The 13,570-nt window shown below is 38.3% G+C and overlaps 1 protein-coding gene across 13 annotated transcripts in view; it reads right to left on the bottom strand.

Annotated features, from left to right (window-relative positions):
- PIEZO2 (piezo type mechanosensitive ion channel component 2) overlaps positions 1-13,570 on the bottom strand; it is a 284,271-nt gene that overhangs the window by 52,721 nt on the left and 217,980 nt on the right. For all 13 annotated transcript variants that reach the window (XM_077784376.2, XM_085571904.1, XM_085571903.1 and 10 more), the window contains 5 exons: positions 12,164-12,364; positions 10,881-11,085; positions 10,639-10,740; positions 10,014-10,179; positions 234-477 (listed from right to left, as the gene is read on the bottom strand). In XM_077784376.2, the coding sequence (XP_077640502.2) occupies positions 234-477; positions 10,014-10,179; positions 10,639-10,740; positions 10,881-11,085; positions 12,164-12,364 (918 nt within the window). The remainder of the gene's footprint in view (positions 1-233; positions 478-10,013; positions 10,180-10,638; positions 10,741-10,880; positions 11,086-12,163; positions 12,365-13,570) is intronic.

Raw genomic sequence — 13,570 nt, 5'->3', positions numbered from 1 at the left:
CTGGCCCTTTGAAAGTAGCTTGTGAGGTTTTACAGAGCTCAACTGAGCATATGGGTGCACATTTTCCTATGATGGATATGCACTGCCATTCCCTAGCAATGCTGAATTGAAATGGAGACTGCTTTGTGCTTGCAGAAAGCTGTAGTCCCAAAAAAGGATTTTTAATGACCACTCAACACACTGTGCACACTTCCAATGAAACAGAGGGCAGAGGAAAGGCAGCAGCTCCCTACCGACAGGATGTTCTTCATGGTGATCACGAAGACGTTGTAGGCAATCAGCCAGTCCCAGTAACGCAGAATGCTCCTAATGGGCTTCAGCAACAGGTCCCCACCAAAGAGAAGGAAATAGAAGCAGGCCACCAAGTAGCCCATACAGAATATGCTGATCCTTGTGGTTCCCGTGATGAAGATTATGGTAAGCACAAACCAGAAGAGGTAACTAAATATTATCACCTTATACATGTCTAAGTAGGACCTAGAAGTAAAACAAGGAGAAAAAGTTACATTTTTTTCTGAGGGCAATGCTATCTTTCCTCTTTCTGCACTACTGGCTGACACTTGTGCCCAAGGTCTTCTGGCCGTCCTCACACCTCAGTATTTGTGCAGGCACTCGACACCTACAGTAAGGGGGTTTGGTTCATGCATGGGACTGCCCAGTTCATCCATTTCATTCCAGCTCCTTCCTGTACATAAGCACCTTGCTACACCTGGTCAGGGTGACGTGCTTGCTTCAGGATCAAGCCTTGTGCCATGGAAGGGAGGAAAACCTGTTCTCACCAAAATTCACAGTAGAGGGATATTATCTGCAATGCCATATATGAGAGCTAAAGGCTGTCTGAGATCATATTACAAGAAGTCTGAGAAATAGTATAGCAAATCTATTTTAAAAAGCTAACTGCAGTACGCCACTGCAAACAATTCCATATATATTGATAACTTCTAGGGAATTCAGCCTGGTCAATGACTAGTTTTCATAAACAGCTGCAAAAAATATCTTTCTCTAATGGAGATCAACTGCAAAATTTTGAGGGGCAAAAGGTTTATACAGAACAGAAATGTGATAGAATTTACTGAAATGTTTTCCAGGAAGCTCTGAGAAGGAGCTATCTGAAATCAGCCTGGCCCACAGTGAGAAAGAGAGAGAAACAATTTGGTGTTTTCAGATTCCTTAAAACATTGACTTAGTATTGACTCAGTGAGCTTTCAAACAAGAATATCTGCCAAAGGCAATACCAAATACTACATATAGTTAAACACTGCAAAACCAACTAATTCTTAGTTTCCTCCTGTTTATAATGTTTTGATTCCAAATCTGTGTTTTCAGAGTCTGTTCACCCAGGCTGTGTAACTACATTTGTCAGGAAACCAGGCAGGGAGACAGAGCTACAGGAGTGCACATATACCTAAGCCAAACCATGCAGGAAGTAAATGAACTAAATGCACTGTATGAAGCCACATAAAAAGGCCCCTGCTGCTTGATGTTCTCAGGCTCAGAACCTTCTAGGAGTATGTATTTATAGTCTTACATTTATAGGCCTGTATTACACATTTTACCGGAGAGGCATTTAATGAAAGGTAGAAAGAAAGCTCCTTTATGTTTATTTACCGCAAATATTTAAGAAATTTGTGAACTACTGCCTGTGAAATCTGAAAATATAATGACTTTGGAGATGTTACTAGGTTCTGGGTGATAAAACATTAACAAAGAATCAATATGCCCTGGGACAATGAAGAAGATATCAGTTGAAGAGGTCTTCATTAACTTGATGTACACCAGAAATGGTGCTCTCATTGTTTCTCCAGAAAATAATACTCTGTTTGTTATTATTTTAATAATAATTTTTGGTGTGTGGAATGGCTAGGAACAGATCACTTTCCTGACAGTGCTCTATTTCAAAAGGCTTGTCCTTTGCTACCAACAAAATGCATCAATATATTTTGAGAAAAGCCAAAAATAGAATCAAATTGATCCAAAAACCAGCAATGTCTTAATACTCTTCAATAAAAATGAACTCTGACTCCTAGAGACAACCAGGACTGTCTCAATCCAAACTTCCCAGCATATTCATGTGGAATTTGCTTCAGTCATAGTCAGCAGCAGGTATCACTCTTAAATTAAAACTTCTGGAAATTAGAGAGAATATTAAAAGGAAGACAATAATCAAACTATTTCTTCACTATAATGGTAGCCATTTGATACATTTTAACAGTCATCTAAAATATTAAATGCACCTGTTCTTTTTATATCCAAAATATACATTAAATATAATAGCCTTGGGCATCTCTAAAGCAACCAAACAACAAAACCACATGTAATGGAAAAAATTCGCAGAAGGGAGGAGGCACTACAACTGTGTCAAGTGACAAATGATGTAGTCCTTTAAGATGGAAAGCATTTATAGCTGTGCAGTTACAAGCAAATCCAACAATAAAAATGGCTCCCAAGAATTCATCTTGGAGTGGACATCTCAAAAAATGGTGTTTGAACATGCCAGCCAAAACACACCTAAACAATGTAAACCACCAACCACCCAAGGTACTTCTGTGCTTTCCAAGAAGCACATGTTCCCACACTGAACACAATAGAAAGAACCACTCAAGTTGTTTCAAGTAGATAAAAATTTTCCTGAAATCATGTTTCTTTCAGTTACAATATGCAAGATCTTTGTTACAGCAAAGAGTCATGCATGTCCCTAATTTTCACTAATTGACATGGATAGGTCAAGTTCTGTAAGAGCAGGAACAAATACATGTCTTGCTGGGGAGTCCTCTACATGTTACCTCTCAAATCATTTGACACACTCTCATAAGTAAATCTTTAAATTCTGCCTCAAAGCCCAGAACATTAGGAAGTGAGGAATTTAGATTCCTTGGTCTGGGATCATAATGCAACAGTGGGAGGCTGAAGGACAAAGACACCCCAACAGTTAAAAATACCCTACACAAATCCATGAGGGTTTTGTTTCTCCTGTCTTCTACACAGACAGGAGAAAATGCTAAATCTTCAATAGCATATACTGTGATTTTATGCTTTCACTGCAGACTACACAGATCATTAGTTAATGTAATGTAAATCTACCAAACTCTAATTTTCTAATTGTTCTTTAAATCCCCCTTCATTCATCAAGAGCAAAAGGCCCCCTCAGGATGTGATATTTAACAATACACCTAAGAAATGTGCACAGCTGGTTCCCAAGGGGACAGTCCCACCCCTTGTCATCCCTTCAGCTCTGCATTTTAGCCTCTTTTTTGACTTTGGTTCTTTGAAATGGTTTCAAGAAGAAAATTTGCAAAAGCTTCTTTACTTCGAGGGAGGACAGAAGGAATGGATACTTTTCTGTCTAACTAGCCTCTGAACCAACTCAGTGCTGGTGTGATGAATGCAGAAAGGTGGGAAGGTGCAGCGGGAGGCTAAGAACACAATCACACATCCAAGTAAGATTAGCCACTACACCAGTGCACCAAAAGCATCTGACTACGGCTTTGACTACGGCATGACAGCCTCTGAATGAGAAATTATGCAGAAGAAACCCAAATGATTAATGAGAAATAAAACCCACTGATTTTCCAACCATGTCATTAGTAGAACCCACTAATACTCTGGATAACATTTTGGAAAAAATTACCATATCCATTTGCTCAAAACCAAGGAAGACAAAGTCTGAAGTTCATTCCACACATCCATCAATGCTATTTTAACTTCAGATGACTCTCTATATCAAATTATCTGCTTTTCTTTTCTAAAGTTTTATTTGTCTTACCATGATTGTTTCAATATTTTATTTCCACAGGAATTAATTTTTAACTGTAATATAATCCAGCCTGTTGCAGAGAGATTGCTCTAGGTGTAGTTGTTTTCCTGGCATGCTACACGATGTGTTTGGCTATGACCAGCCTAGTGTCTGGACCTCTGCCTGCAAGCACCAAGAGGTGCTGATGCTGCAGCCAATAATCCCTTTCAGGAAAGGTATTTGTCCTCAGCCAAATGTCCTCCTTTGAAATATAGGGGAAGAACACACTTCTGCTTACACACTGGTGAGAACTTTTTTTGGTGATGGATGCAGCTCAAGGTTTCTTCATGCTGGAGGAGCTGCTGTTATGTTGCTTCACTGTTTTTCCTTAGCAGCCCCCTGCTTTGAGTGTGATACCCACCTTCATATAACCCCAAGGCTCCTCCTGTAGCCTTCCTCTGATGACATATTATCCCTATACAGATCAGTAAACTTCAGCTACTCCCAAATTTCTTTTTTCTTTCTTCCGTGTCTCCTGTTCCTTACACTCTTAACAGCCTGTGTGACCCTGCATCAGAGCTTGTTTCCCCTTCTAATCTCAACATTACTAATGTTCCCAACCCAGATTCCATCCTCAAACCCTCCCCATGGAGCTCTATTTCAGCTTTCAGAAGGGAGTTTTGTTGATTTTCCCTCTGCCAATAGCAACATCTAATCTTCTGAGAACCACCTCCCTTATTTCAATGGTCTTCTTCAAATCTGGTGTTGTGGATCCCTAGGTCTTAGTTCCTATTATTTTTGTTACACCCTCTCAAGGAACTGATATTCTTTTATGATTATTTTTTATCAGTGAAGTCCTTCCTTCATGCTTGTATCCACCTTAAAAATACCAAAATTCACAATTGTGTTATTTGTTGAGGCTCATTTTTTAGCAACAGAATATTTATCTGTTTTAAATATGACAGGAAGCCTGTAATGTTCATTTGCAGGTTTTATCTCACTAACCTAAGTTGGAACACAGTTCCAAAACTGGCATTACAGTTGTCTTTCAGACATTTTAGCTGACTCCCCTCATGATGGTTCCCAGAGTACAGGTATTAAAGGAGACACTTCAATGACTATTTCTGCTTCTAGGCTGAAAAAAACAGATTACAGTCCCAAGGTTTTTTTTCCCTGACAATGTCTAAGTGAATGTCTAAAAACTGTTTGGGAACTGAAATGAGAATTTTCCAGCATTAGAGACTGTGGGAAAGGATTATTCTCAGTGAGGTTGCTTTAAATCCTGTGTCATTCTAAAAGCTCCTATTTCTATTCTTTGTTCTTATTTCTGTTTCAAAGTCCTTTGGATGTGCACTCCTTTGGGGTCAAGCACATATCCCCTGGGAAGTGTGGGGGTGTAAAGACAAGAAAATTTCAGGAAATCTCTTACTTAGACTGTATTTATCAATGTTGAACTCAAGTATTTCTCCAGAGAGAAGAAAATGAAGCATTTTGGAAATATGTTCTTCTTCTGCCATTGTTTATGTTGCAGTTAAACGTTTTTTATCCATGTCTACTAGAACAGTGACCAAATAGTGTCTTCTCAAGCAAAGTGACAGTTCAGAAAGGGTGCTTTGGTTTGCAGTTGCCATTCTTCTACATAACAGTAAATACACATCAGGCTTTTCAGAAAACACAAGAACACCAAGCACAACTTTTGTAAAAATATTTTCTTCTGCTTCATAATTTATTCATAACCAGGTTGTCTTCTCTTACTGTTTGGCTCTTTCTGACTGACTTTTGGAGAAATGCCATCATTAATTTCACTTGCTTGGATAAGGTTTGAACCAAGTTCTTGTCCATGTTACTAAATGTTTAGGCCATTCTCAAACTTCTCTTGAAAAGCACAAGACACATTTTTAGACAAAGCCCTTTCAGTTCCAAATTGTCTTGGATGGAGGCCAGATAAACACATTTTCTTCTGAGGTAGATGTTCAGTGGATTACCCAGAGCTTGAGAGTCCTTCTTTTAAAGATTTATAACTCTTAATAAAATATTCAGTCACCTTAAGGTACTGTCATCTATTGGTCTATCTACTGGTGCTTCTTTGAAGCAAATTAGGCATTTAGGATTGTATATGTGCAATGTAACCTCTCAAAAATAATGTAATCTAAAGCCTGGGATAATCTATATTGTAGTGAAAGCATTGAAAGAAAGAGACACTTAAAAGCTCAAAGAAAGGTAAGATACTTTAAAGAATGCAAGAACTATTATACAGTTCCTACTAAAGGAAGGTCTGTTTATACTTAGGAACACCATCCTACATGTTCCCATTACACATTCATACAGCTAACACTACAAAAAAAAAAGAAAAAAAAAAGAAAAAAAAAAGAGAGAGAGAAGTTATAGCTTAAAAGGGGGTGGAAGGAAGACCTGTAAAACTACAGATGAGTGAGCCTTCCCTCTGTGTTTGGGAAGACCATGGAGCAGGTCTTCATGGAAGCAATGTTAAGGCATATGCAAGACAAGATGGTGATCCTAGCATGGCTTCACTAAAGGAAACTTGTGCCTGCCCACTCTGGCAACTTTTTTATGATGGAATGACTGCAGTGGTCTATAAGGTCAACATATGGAGAAATGCAATCCACCTGGACTTTTGCAAAACCTTCAAGATGGTCCTGCGCAACACCCTTATCTTTCTAGACTGGAGTGCCATGGATTTAACAAATGGGCTATTCAGTGGATAGAGAATTGGCTGAATGGATGCAGTCAGAGGCTTGGGGACAATGTCTCTATGTCCAGATTTTCTTGTAATTTTCTCTTCTGAAGACAGCTTTAAAACACATTCCCATCAGTTATGAGTTTTTTAAGAATGATTTTTTTTCTGGACTTAGGGAGGAAAATTTGATTATTATGTCAGAAACCAGTGATGGTTTTCAGAGCTCTGTCCTGGGACAGGTGCTCCTCAATATCTTCATCAGTGACACAGAGAGTGGGATTAAGTGCACCCTCAGCAAGCTTGCAGATGGCACCAAGCTGAATCATGCAGTTGGCACAACAGAGGAATGGGATGCCCATCCAGAGGGATCTGGAAAAGCTTGAGAAATGGGCCCTCATGAAACTCATAAAGTTGAACAAGTCCAAGTGCAATGTCCTGCATCTGAGTCAGGGAAATCCCAGACATGAGCACAGGCTGGGACAGGAATTCATTGACAGCAGCCCTGATGAGAAGGACTGGGGATTCTCATGGATGAAAAGCTGGACGTGAGCTGACAATTTGCACTCACATCCCAGAAAGCCAACTGCATCCTGGGTTGCTTCAAAAGAGATCAAGGGAGGTGATTCACCCAGTCTACTTTGCTCTCATGAGATACCATCTGGAGTACTGTGCTCAGGTCCGGGGTCCTCAGTCAGAAAAAGACAGGGACCTGTTAGAGTGAGTCCAGAGGATGTCCAAGAATCTGGTCAGAGGGATGGAACACCTCTCCTATAAGGAAAGGCTGAGAGAGTTGTTCAGCCTGGAGAAGAGAAATCTCTGGTGAGACCTCATTGTGGTATTCTAGTAATTAAACACATCCTATAAAAAAAGAAGAGAAGCGTTTACACAGGGATACAGGGATAAGACAAGGGGAAATGTTTTAAGCTAGAAGAGGAGAGATTTAGATTAGATATTAGGAAGAAATTCTTTACTCAAAGAGTAATTAAGCACTGGAACAGGTCACCCGGAGTTGTGGATGCCCCATCCCTGCAAGTGTTCCAGGCCAGGTTGGATGGGGCTTTGAACAATCTGGTCTAGTGGAAGATGTCACTACTCTTGCTAGACGGTTGGAATTAGATGATCTTCATTTGAAATGAAAGGTCCCTTCCATTTCAATGCAAACCAGTCTATGATTCCATGATTCCCCGCCCAAATATCTACAAGAAAAGGTATTATAAACAGGAATATATTTTGTTCTGGAATGTGCTAATTAATGGGTTTTTTAGTAATTTTTGATTCATTTTTTCAAACAAAAATATCCCTGTTCTTTTCTCTTTCTCTGCCTTGTTTTCTTTCTTCTCCTTATTCACACAACATAAAACTGTCACATGAAATGGTTTCACAGATTTTTGACATTTAGGAGGAACAAATATAAAGTGATTGCAGTTTATTTGTTCAGCTCACCTCCACTAATGGGTTCTTTGATTTTCTGGGGCTTTTTGTATTCTCAATCACCTTCTTTCTAGTATGTGCTGCAAACTCCCAATTAAATGATTCCATATTGTTAATCCATATTGTTAATCACCTCTCCAAGGTCTCCTTGGTGAGCACACACCCAGCAGTGTGTCTGAGTGGATGTCCTCCCACCAATGGCTTCTAGTTGATGTATACCATGCACATGAACCAAACCACAGAAATTAACTCAAAGGACTGTGGAGGGACAGAAGGCCAGTTCAGCTTGAATTTTGCTTTCCTGACTCAAATTACCACCCCAAATCTTCAAATATCCTCTGTGTTTCAAAGTTTCATGTTTTTCAATTTGGGAATATTTACACAGATGACCAGAATTACCTATCAGATTCAAGAGAACATTGAAAAAAATCCCAAAAGAGGCTGTTTAAAAACAGTGATTTTCTTGTAATTTTCTCTTCTGAAGACATCTTTAAAACACATTCCCATCAGTTATGAGTTTTTTAAGAATGATTTTTTTTCTGGACTTAGGGAGGAAAATTTGATTATTATGTCAGAAACCAGTGATGGCTTTTACCAGTGACAAAACACATCAGTGTGCCCAATGCAACTACTGCGTCAGCCTTTGGATGGACACAACTTCAAGTGGCAAGAGAAAAACTCTGGCAGTCTCCACTACATTTCCTCTCAACCAAGCCCTATTTGTCAGTTATCTTTTAGAAAGCATTCTCACTTGATGAAGCCTTTTGAAGACAGATTAATACTTCTCCCTTCCTGCTTATGTTACTGAATCTAGAGCACTGGGTCCACTGTGTAGACTGGAAGTTCTTAAGGAGGAGAATTGTTCAAACTTTGCTCAGTAGCAACTATAAGTCTCTGGACAAATGAGTCAATTGAATGTTTCCATGTAATAGAAATAGCAGGATCATCCTAAAGATCTTGAATAGGACTTCTAGTAATACCACTGTCTCGTAAAAGAACTAAGTTTGTCATCAAAAGGGAGATCCTTATGGAAATTAGTTCTAGACATTTTTGTATTCCTGTCATACTCAGACATCTGTTGATTACATGCATTTACAGATCAAGTCTGACAGAACACCACAGCTAAGAAATATTACTCTTTCCATTTACTCTTGTGACACTGCACAAACTTTCAGAGACAACTTCAAATAAGACCAATGTCCAGCAAAATTTAGAAGAGCTGAGCTAATCTGTGTTTTCTGAAATGATCCCACAATGGAACAGTTCCGTTGTTTGAAGGCAGTTCAGAACAGACTGCCTGAAGCTCTGCCCCTTTATGTGTTATTCACCTTCTTAAACAACCTTGTATGCAATGCTCAGGAACAGGACATGTCAGTTGTCCTTCCAAGACACTATGGTTTTTATGCCTAGATGAAATAGCACAAAGGACAGTCTCTTAGAGTATTATTTTGATTGTGCTTAGACAACAACTTAGCAGGACACAACTGATAATTTTATTTAAACACATACATGGGAAATTGTAGACTACAATAGATTCTTGCTAAAACATCTGTGTTTGGGGGGGAAACAGCAGAGCACTTAAGTCTACCATAAATGCTGCCCCACTGGGAATTCATGGAGTAAAACTCAGATTTGAGCACTAAGATTTTTTTCTGGAGTTGGAAATATAGAGGGTTAATCTAACAGCCAAACTATTCTTTTTTCTCAATCTTTCTAAATCCACATGTGCACAGATAGCATGCAAGAACTTGTGACCTAAAGATGAATATTTTGCAATGTGTTGGTTGTCTAAAACAGTGGTGGGACTTAATCATCGTAAAAGGTCTTTTCCAAAGTAAACTATGATTTCCAAACTCACTATGATTCTGTGAGTGCAGGCTTTCAGGCAAATTTTTCACTGAACTTCTCAGGAGAGCACTTAAAACAATCATCAGTTTTGGGAAGATGTGTTTGCATCCACCCTGTTCTAAACCAGATGCTGATTATCCAGAAATTAACTATCTGCTCTCTCATAGAGCAGTATGTTAGATGGAAACATACATGAATACAAATTCCAAGTAAAATTGGAAGCTATGAGAATGACTTTTAGCCTAGTGAACTTTATGAAAAGGAAGCACTATATTTTCCAAGTGTTTAAAATTCAGTTTTTACCGGCAGTGAATGAAGTCAGGAACAGGATTATGCTGGCTGAAAGATGCTGCATCGAGGTTCATGCAAATTTCCACATTGTCACCAGCCATGATTCGTACTGCAGCTTTATTTTCATCCTCAAATGTCTGCCTTTGCAAGGACGCACACAGAAGCAGCATGAAGTCATCTAGGTGAAAGTAGTGATTGCAAGGAAAAATTCAGTCATCAACATAGGTGTAAGAAGAGTTGCGCTGTATAATAATGTAGTTACCAGACTGTTTTCCCACACTCTGAACCTCCAGATTGAGTGGTTTCCAATGCATTCAACTCTGAATTGAAATTTATTAATTAGGTTTTTTACCTGTCATTGTCTACGACTTTTATGGAGAAATAAATGAGAAAAGGGGAAATATTAATACATTTTTATATTAAATTAATTAGAAAAGGGATACAGGAAAAATAGATGCAAAAAGTACTAACTCTGTGAATTTTTCTACTACATCCAAAGCCATGCTTAGTATTCAATCACCCAAAAAATCTGTCATCTTGCTGCTGAAGTGTAAATGAAAGGCTGGCTTCAAATTCCACTGTACAGATGATTTAAGCAAAGGACATACACTTTATAACAATGTGCTAAAATACTTACACACAAGGAAGACAGGGTTTGGTCTCACAATAAAGTCTGGAAAGTATAACCACTTTATGATGTTGGAGTTGAAGTTGGCATTGCCACTTCTCCATGGATAGTCTGTGTGGCAGGAACATGCAAAAATTCAATCAGTACTTCATAACAATTACTTAATCCTTTTCTTCAGAATACTTAACCAATTTTCCAGTATTTTTCTATAAAAGCAACTAGCAGTAATTTTACATAAGGGGTGTCCTTACCTTTACAAGGAGCAGGTGGGATGCCAATGCAAAGGAAGTACTGGAATGTAATGATGCATGTTAGAAAACAACAATATTTTGGCCAGATCTCTGCAATAGCTTTTCTCCTGCGTCGATACAATACAGCAATCAGCCAGAAGGCATGAATCATTGCATAAAAATCCATCCTTTGACCAATTACATTCACTGATAGAAGAAAACAGGTCTGGAAATGAAGTAAAAAATCATAAACAACTTTTACAACCTCATGACTAGTCAACACAGCAATAAAAAAATTATTGTGGATCCTGACAGAATGCTTGGATGTACCTGTGTCTGACTGCAGGAACCCTGTGCAAACCAACATGCTCCAACAGCAACTTCCACCCCTCCACCCAAACTCCCAAATTTTTTATACTCTTCCATCTAGAGCAGGTTTCCATTATGTGATATCTAAAGATACGAGAAGGAAAGAGCCGTGTCATAATAGCCAGTATGTGAAATGTTTACTTGTTGCCAAGCAAGGAATGCATTGCACAGCCACATATTTTGATAGGATGTACAGATGTGGAAAAGAGGAAGAACTATTAAAGCTGGTAACAACTAAAATGTCTCCTTATGTAGGAAATGGACAGGGCATTTAGACCTTCTAAATGTCTATTGGTGATAGAGAAATCCAGTCAATTCCTGCAAGACAGCTTTAGTTTTCCATTATTCTAAAGGGTCTACATTTCAGCATTTCTGTTCTCTGGCTTCACTGAAAGCAGTCCCTTCACTCAGTTCCATGAAACATTATTTTGAAACTTTGTGAAAACTTCATTTATTCAGCCCACTATGCTATTTTGGCTTTCTCTCTCCCCAGATTAGAATGATTTAAAATTATTTCCCAAAGGAAATAGCTTGCTGGGCTTTTAAAATTTCATTCATGCTTAATCCTCAGATGGCTGCAAACAGTTTACTCCATTGATCACAGTGGTGGTAATGTTTAACAGACAGGTCAAGAGCATCATTATGATTAAATTTAGGATGCATTCCTCTGGGAATTGCCTCCTTCAGATAGGACATAGAAAATTGTGAAAACTCACTGTTAGACAGTGAGTGGAAAGTGGACAGTGGAAAGATTTTTCAAAAGTACATTTCATGTGTTCATGAACAAACAGACAAGGTAAGGGAACAGAGATGACTAACATGAATAATGACTAATATGCCTCTAGATATCAAACACAACCCAAGCTACTGTTCAAGAATAACATATTCAAAAGGTTTGGAATGTTAATCTAATGAAAAGTATTGGAGGTATTTACCTCCAAACCAAACTTGTAGAAGAAGTAGTTTATGAAATACTTGACACAGTTTACAAGTCCATCATCCAGATGTGCTCTTGTAATATCATGGAAAATGGTTTTAGTCACAGGTGCGGTGAGGTTATTTCGACATCTGTAGTATTCTTGGTGACGGTAGATTGTAACTTCAAAGGCCAGAATAGCCAGCATCAGTAAGTTATTCTATGGGAGACACAGTCAATAGAATTTAAAATAGAAGTCAAAGCCACAAAAAGATACAAAATTTTCTGATTAGTATAAACTCATTAATATTCAAATTTATGTTATCACTGAAGACTTCTGCACTCCAAAATGCACTGGCACCTATTCCCAGCTACTATGATTGAAACGAATTAAGGTTCACACCAATTTTTGGATTTTGATGAATCATCCAGACATCCAGAAGACACATATAAAGACATTATTTAAAAAATACTATAGTAAAAACTAGTTGTGGAAATGAATGGATGGAAAACATCATCAGTGTGCCCTCTCATATTTCATAGCTTCTCTTGAGGTATTACGGTTTTGCGGTTCTTTGTTGTTTTTTGGATTTTTTTTTAGGAGCTAGAAGATAAAAACCTACACAAAAGTCATCTGCAGAGGTTTAGCTGTCAAACACTAGCTTTCCAATACAAAGATGTTGGGTAGAGCAAATTTAACCTAGGCACTCTTTCACATGAACAGTCTGTCAATCTTCTCTCAGGCACGGCTCCTTCTGAGCCAGATTGACCAGGTTGCAGTCAGGGGTGGCTATGAACTGATTTTTATTTATCTCAGAAGGGAGATCTGCCCTATGCTCAATAAAAGAGAGGTAGTGACTAACTCCAAAAGCTGGTTAAAAAGACCAGCTCAGAGTAAGTTCCTCAAGGAAGCCATAACTGAAGCAGAAGTGGCAAACTCTAGATCTGTGTTCTCTGGGGGATATTTAGGACAAGAATATCCTGAAACAGGTGCCACGGGGGTTTTTATGTTTTCTGTCAACCTTATACTGTGCATATAGAATGTTGGAGATTATTTAAATTAATAAGAGGTATGGTTTTCCCCAGGACTTGGTACATTTTCATTGTAAATAAAGTTTTTTAATCAAGAAAGAAATAATAAAACATTGCTCACAGGCATAAACCAAAACCAAGAAGAAAAACAAAAGACATCAATTTAGTAATGTCTGAATGAAAGATTCTCTTAATTCATTATGTTTTCTAAACTGTGGGTAAGGAATAAGCACTTAGAAATATTAACTTCTAGCACACACTGTCATTCAGGGCAATTACTCCAATTAGACCCATCAGTCCTTTGGTACCTGAAAGCCATGTACCTCTTAATTACTTAGAGTTCTTAAATATCACATTTCTTAAAGAGCTTTTAACAGATGGTAGAGTCCAAAAG

Source organism: Lonchura striata, chromosome 2 (genome assembly GCF_050655825.1).
Source record: "Lonchura striata isolate lonStrDom1 chromosome 2, ASM5065582v1, whole genome shotgun sequence".
Lineage (NCBI taxonomy): Eukaryota > Metazoa > Chordata > Aves > Passeriformes > Estrildidae > Lonchura > Lonchura striata.
Note: the sequence above shows the minus strand (reverse complement) of the source record. Positions and strands in the feature narration are given on the sequence as shown.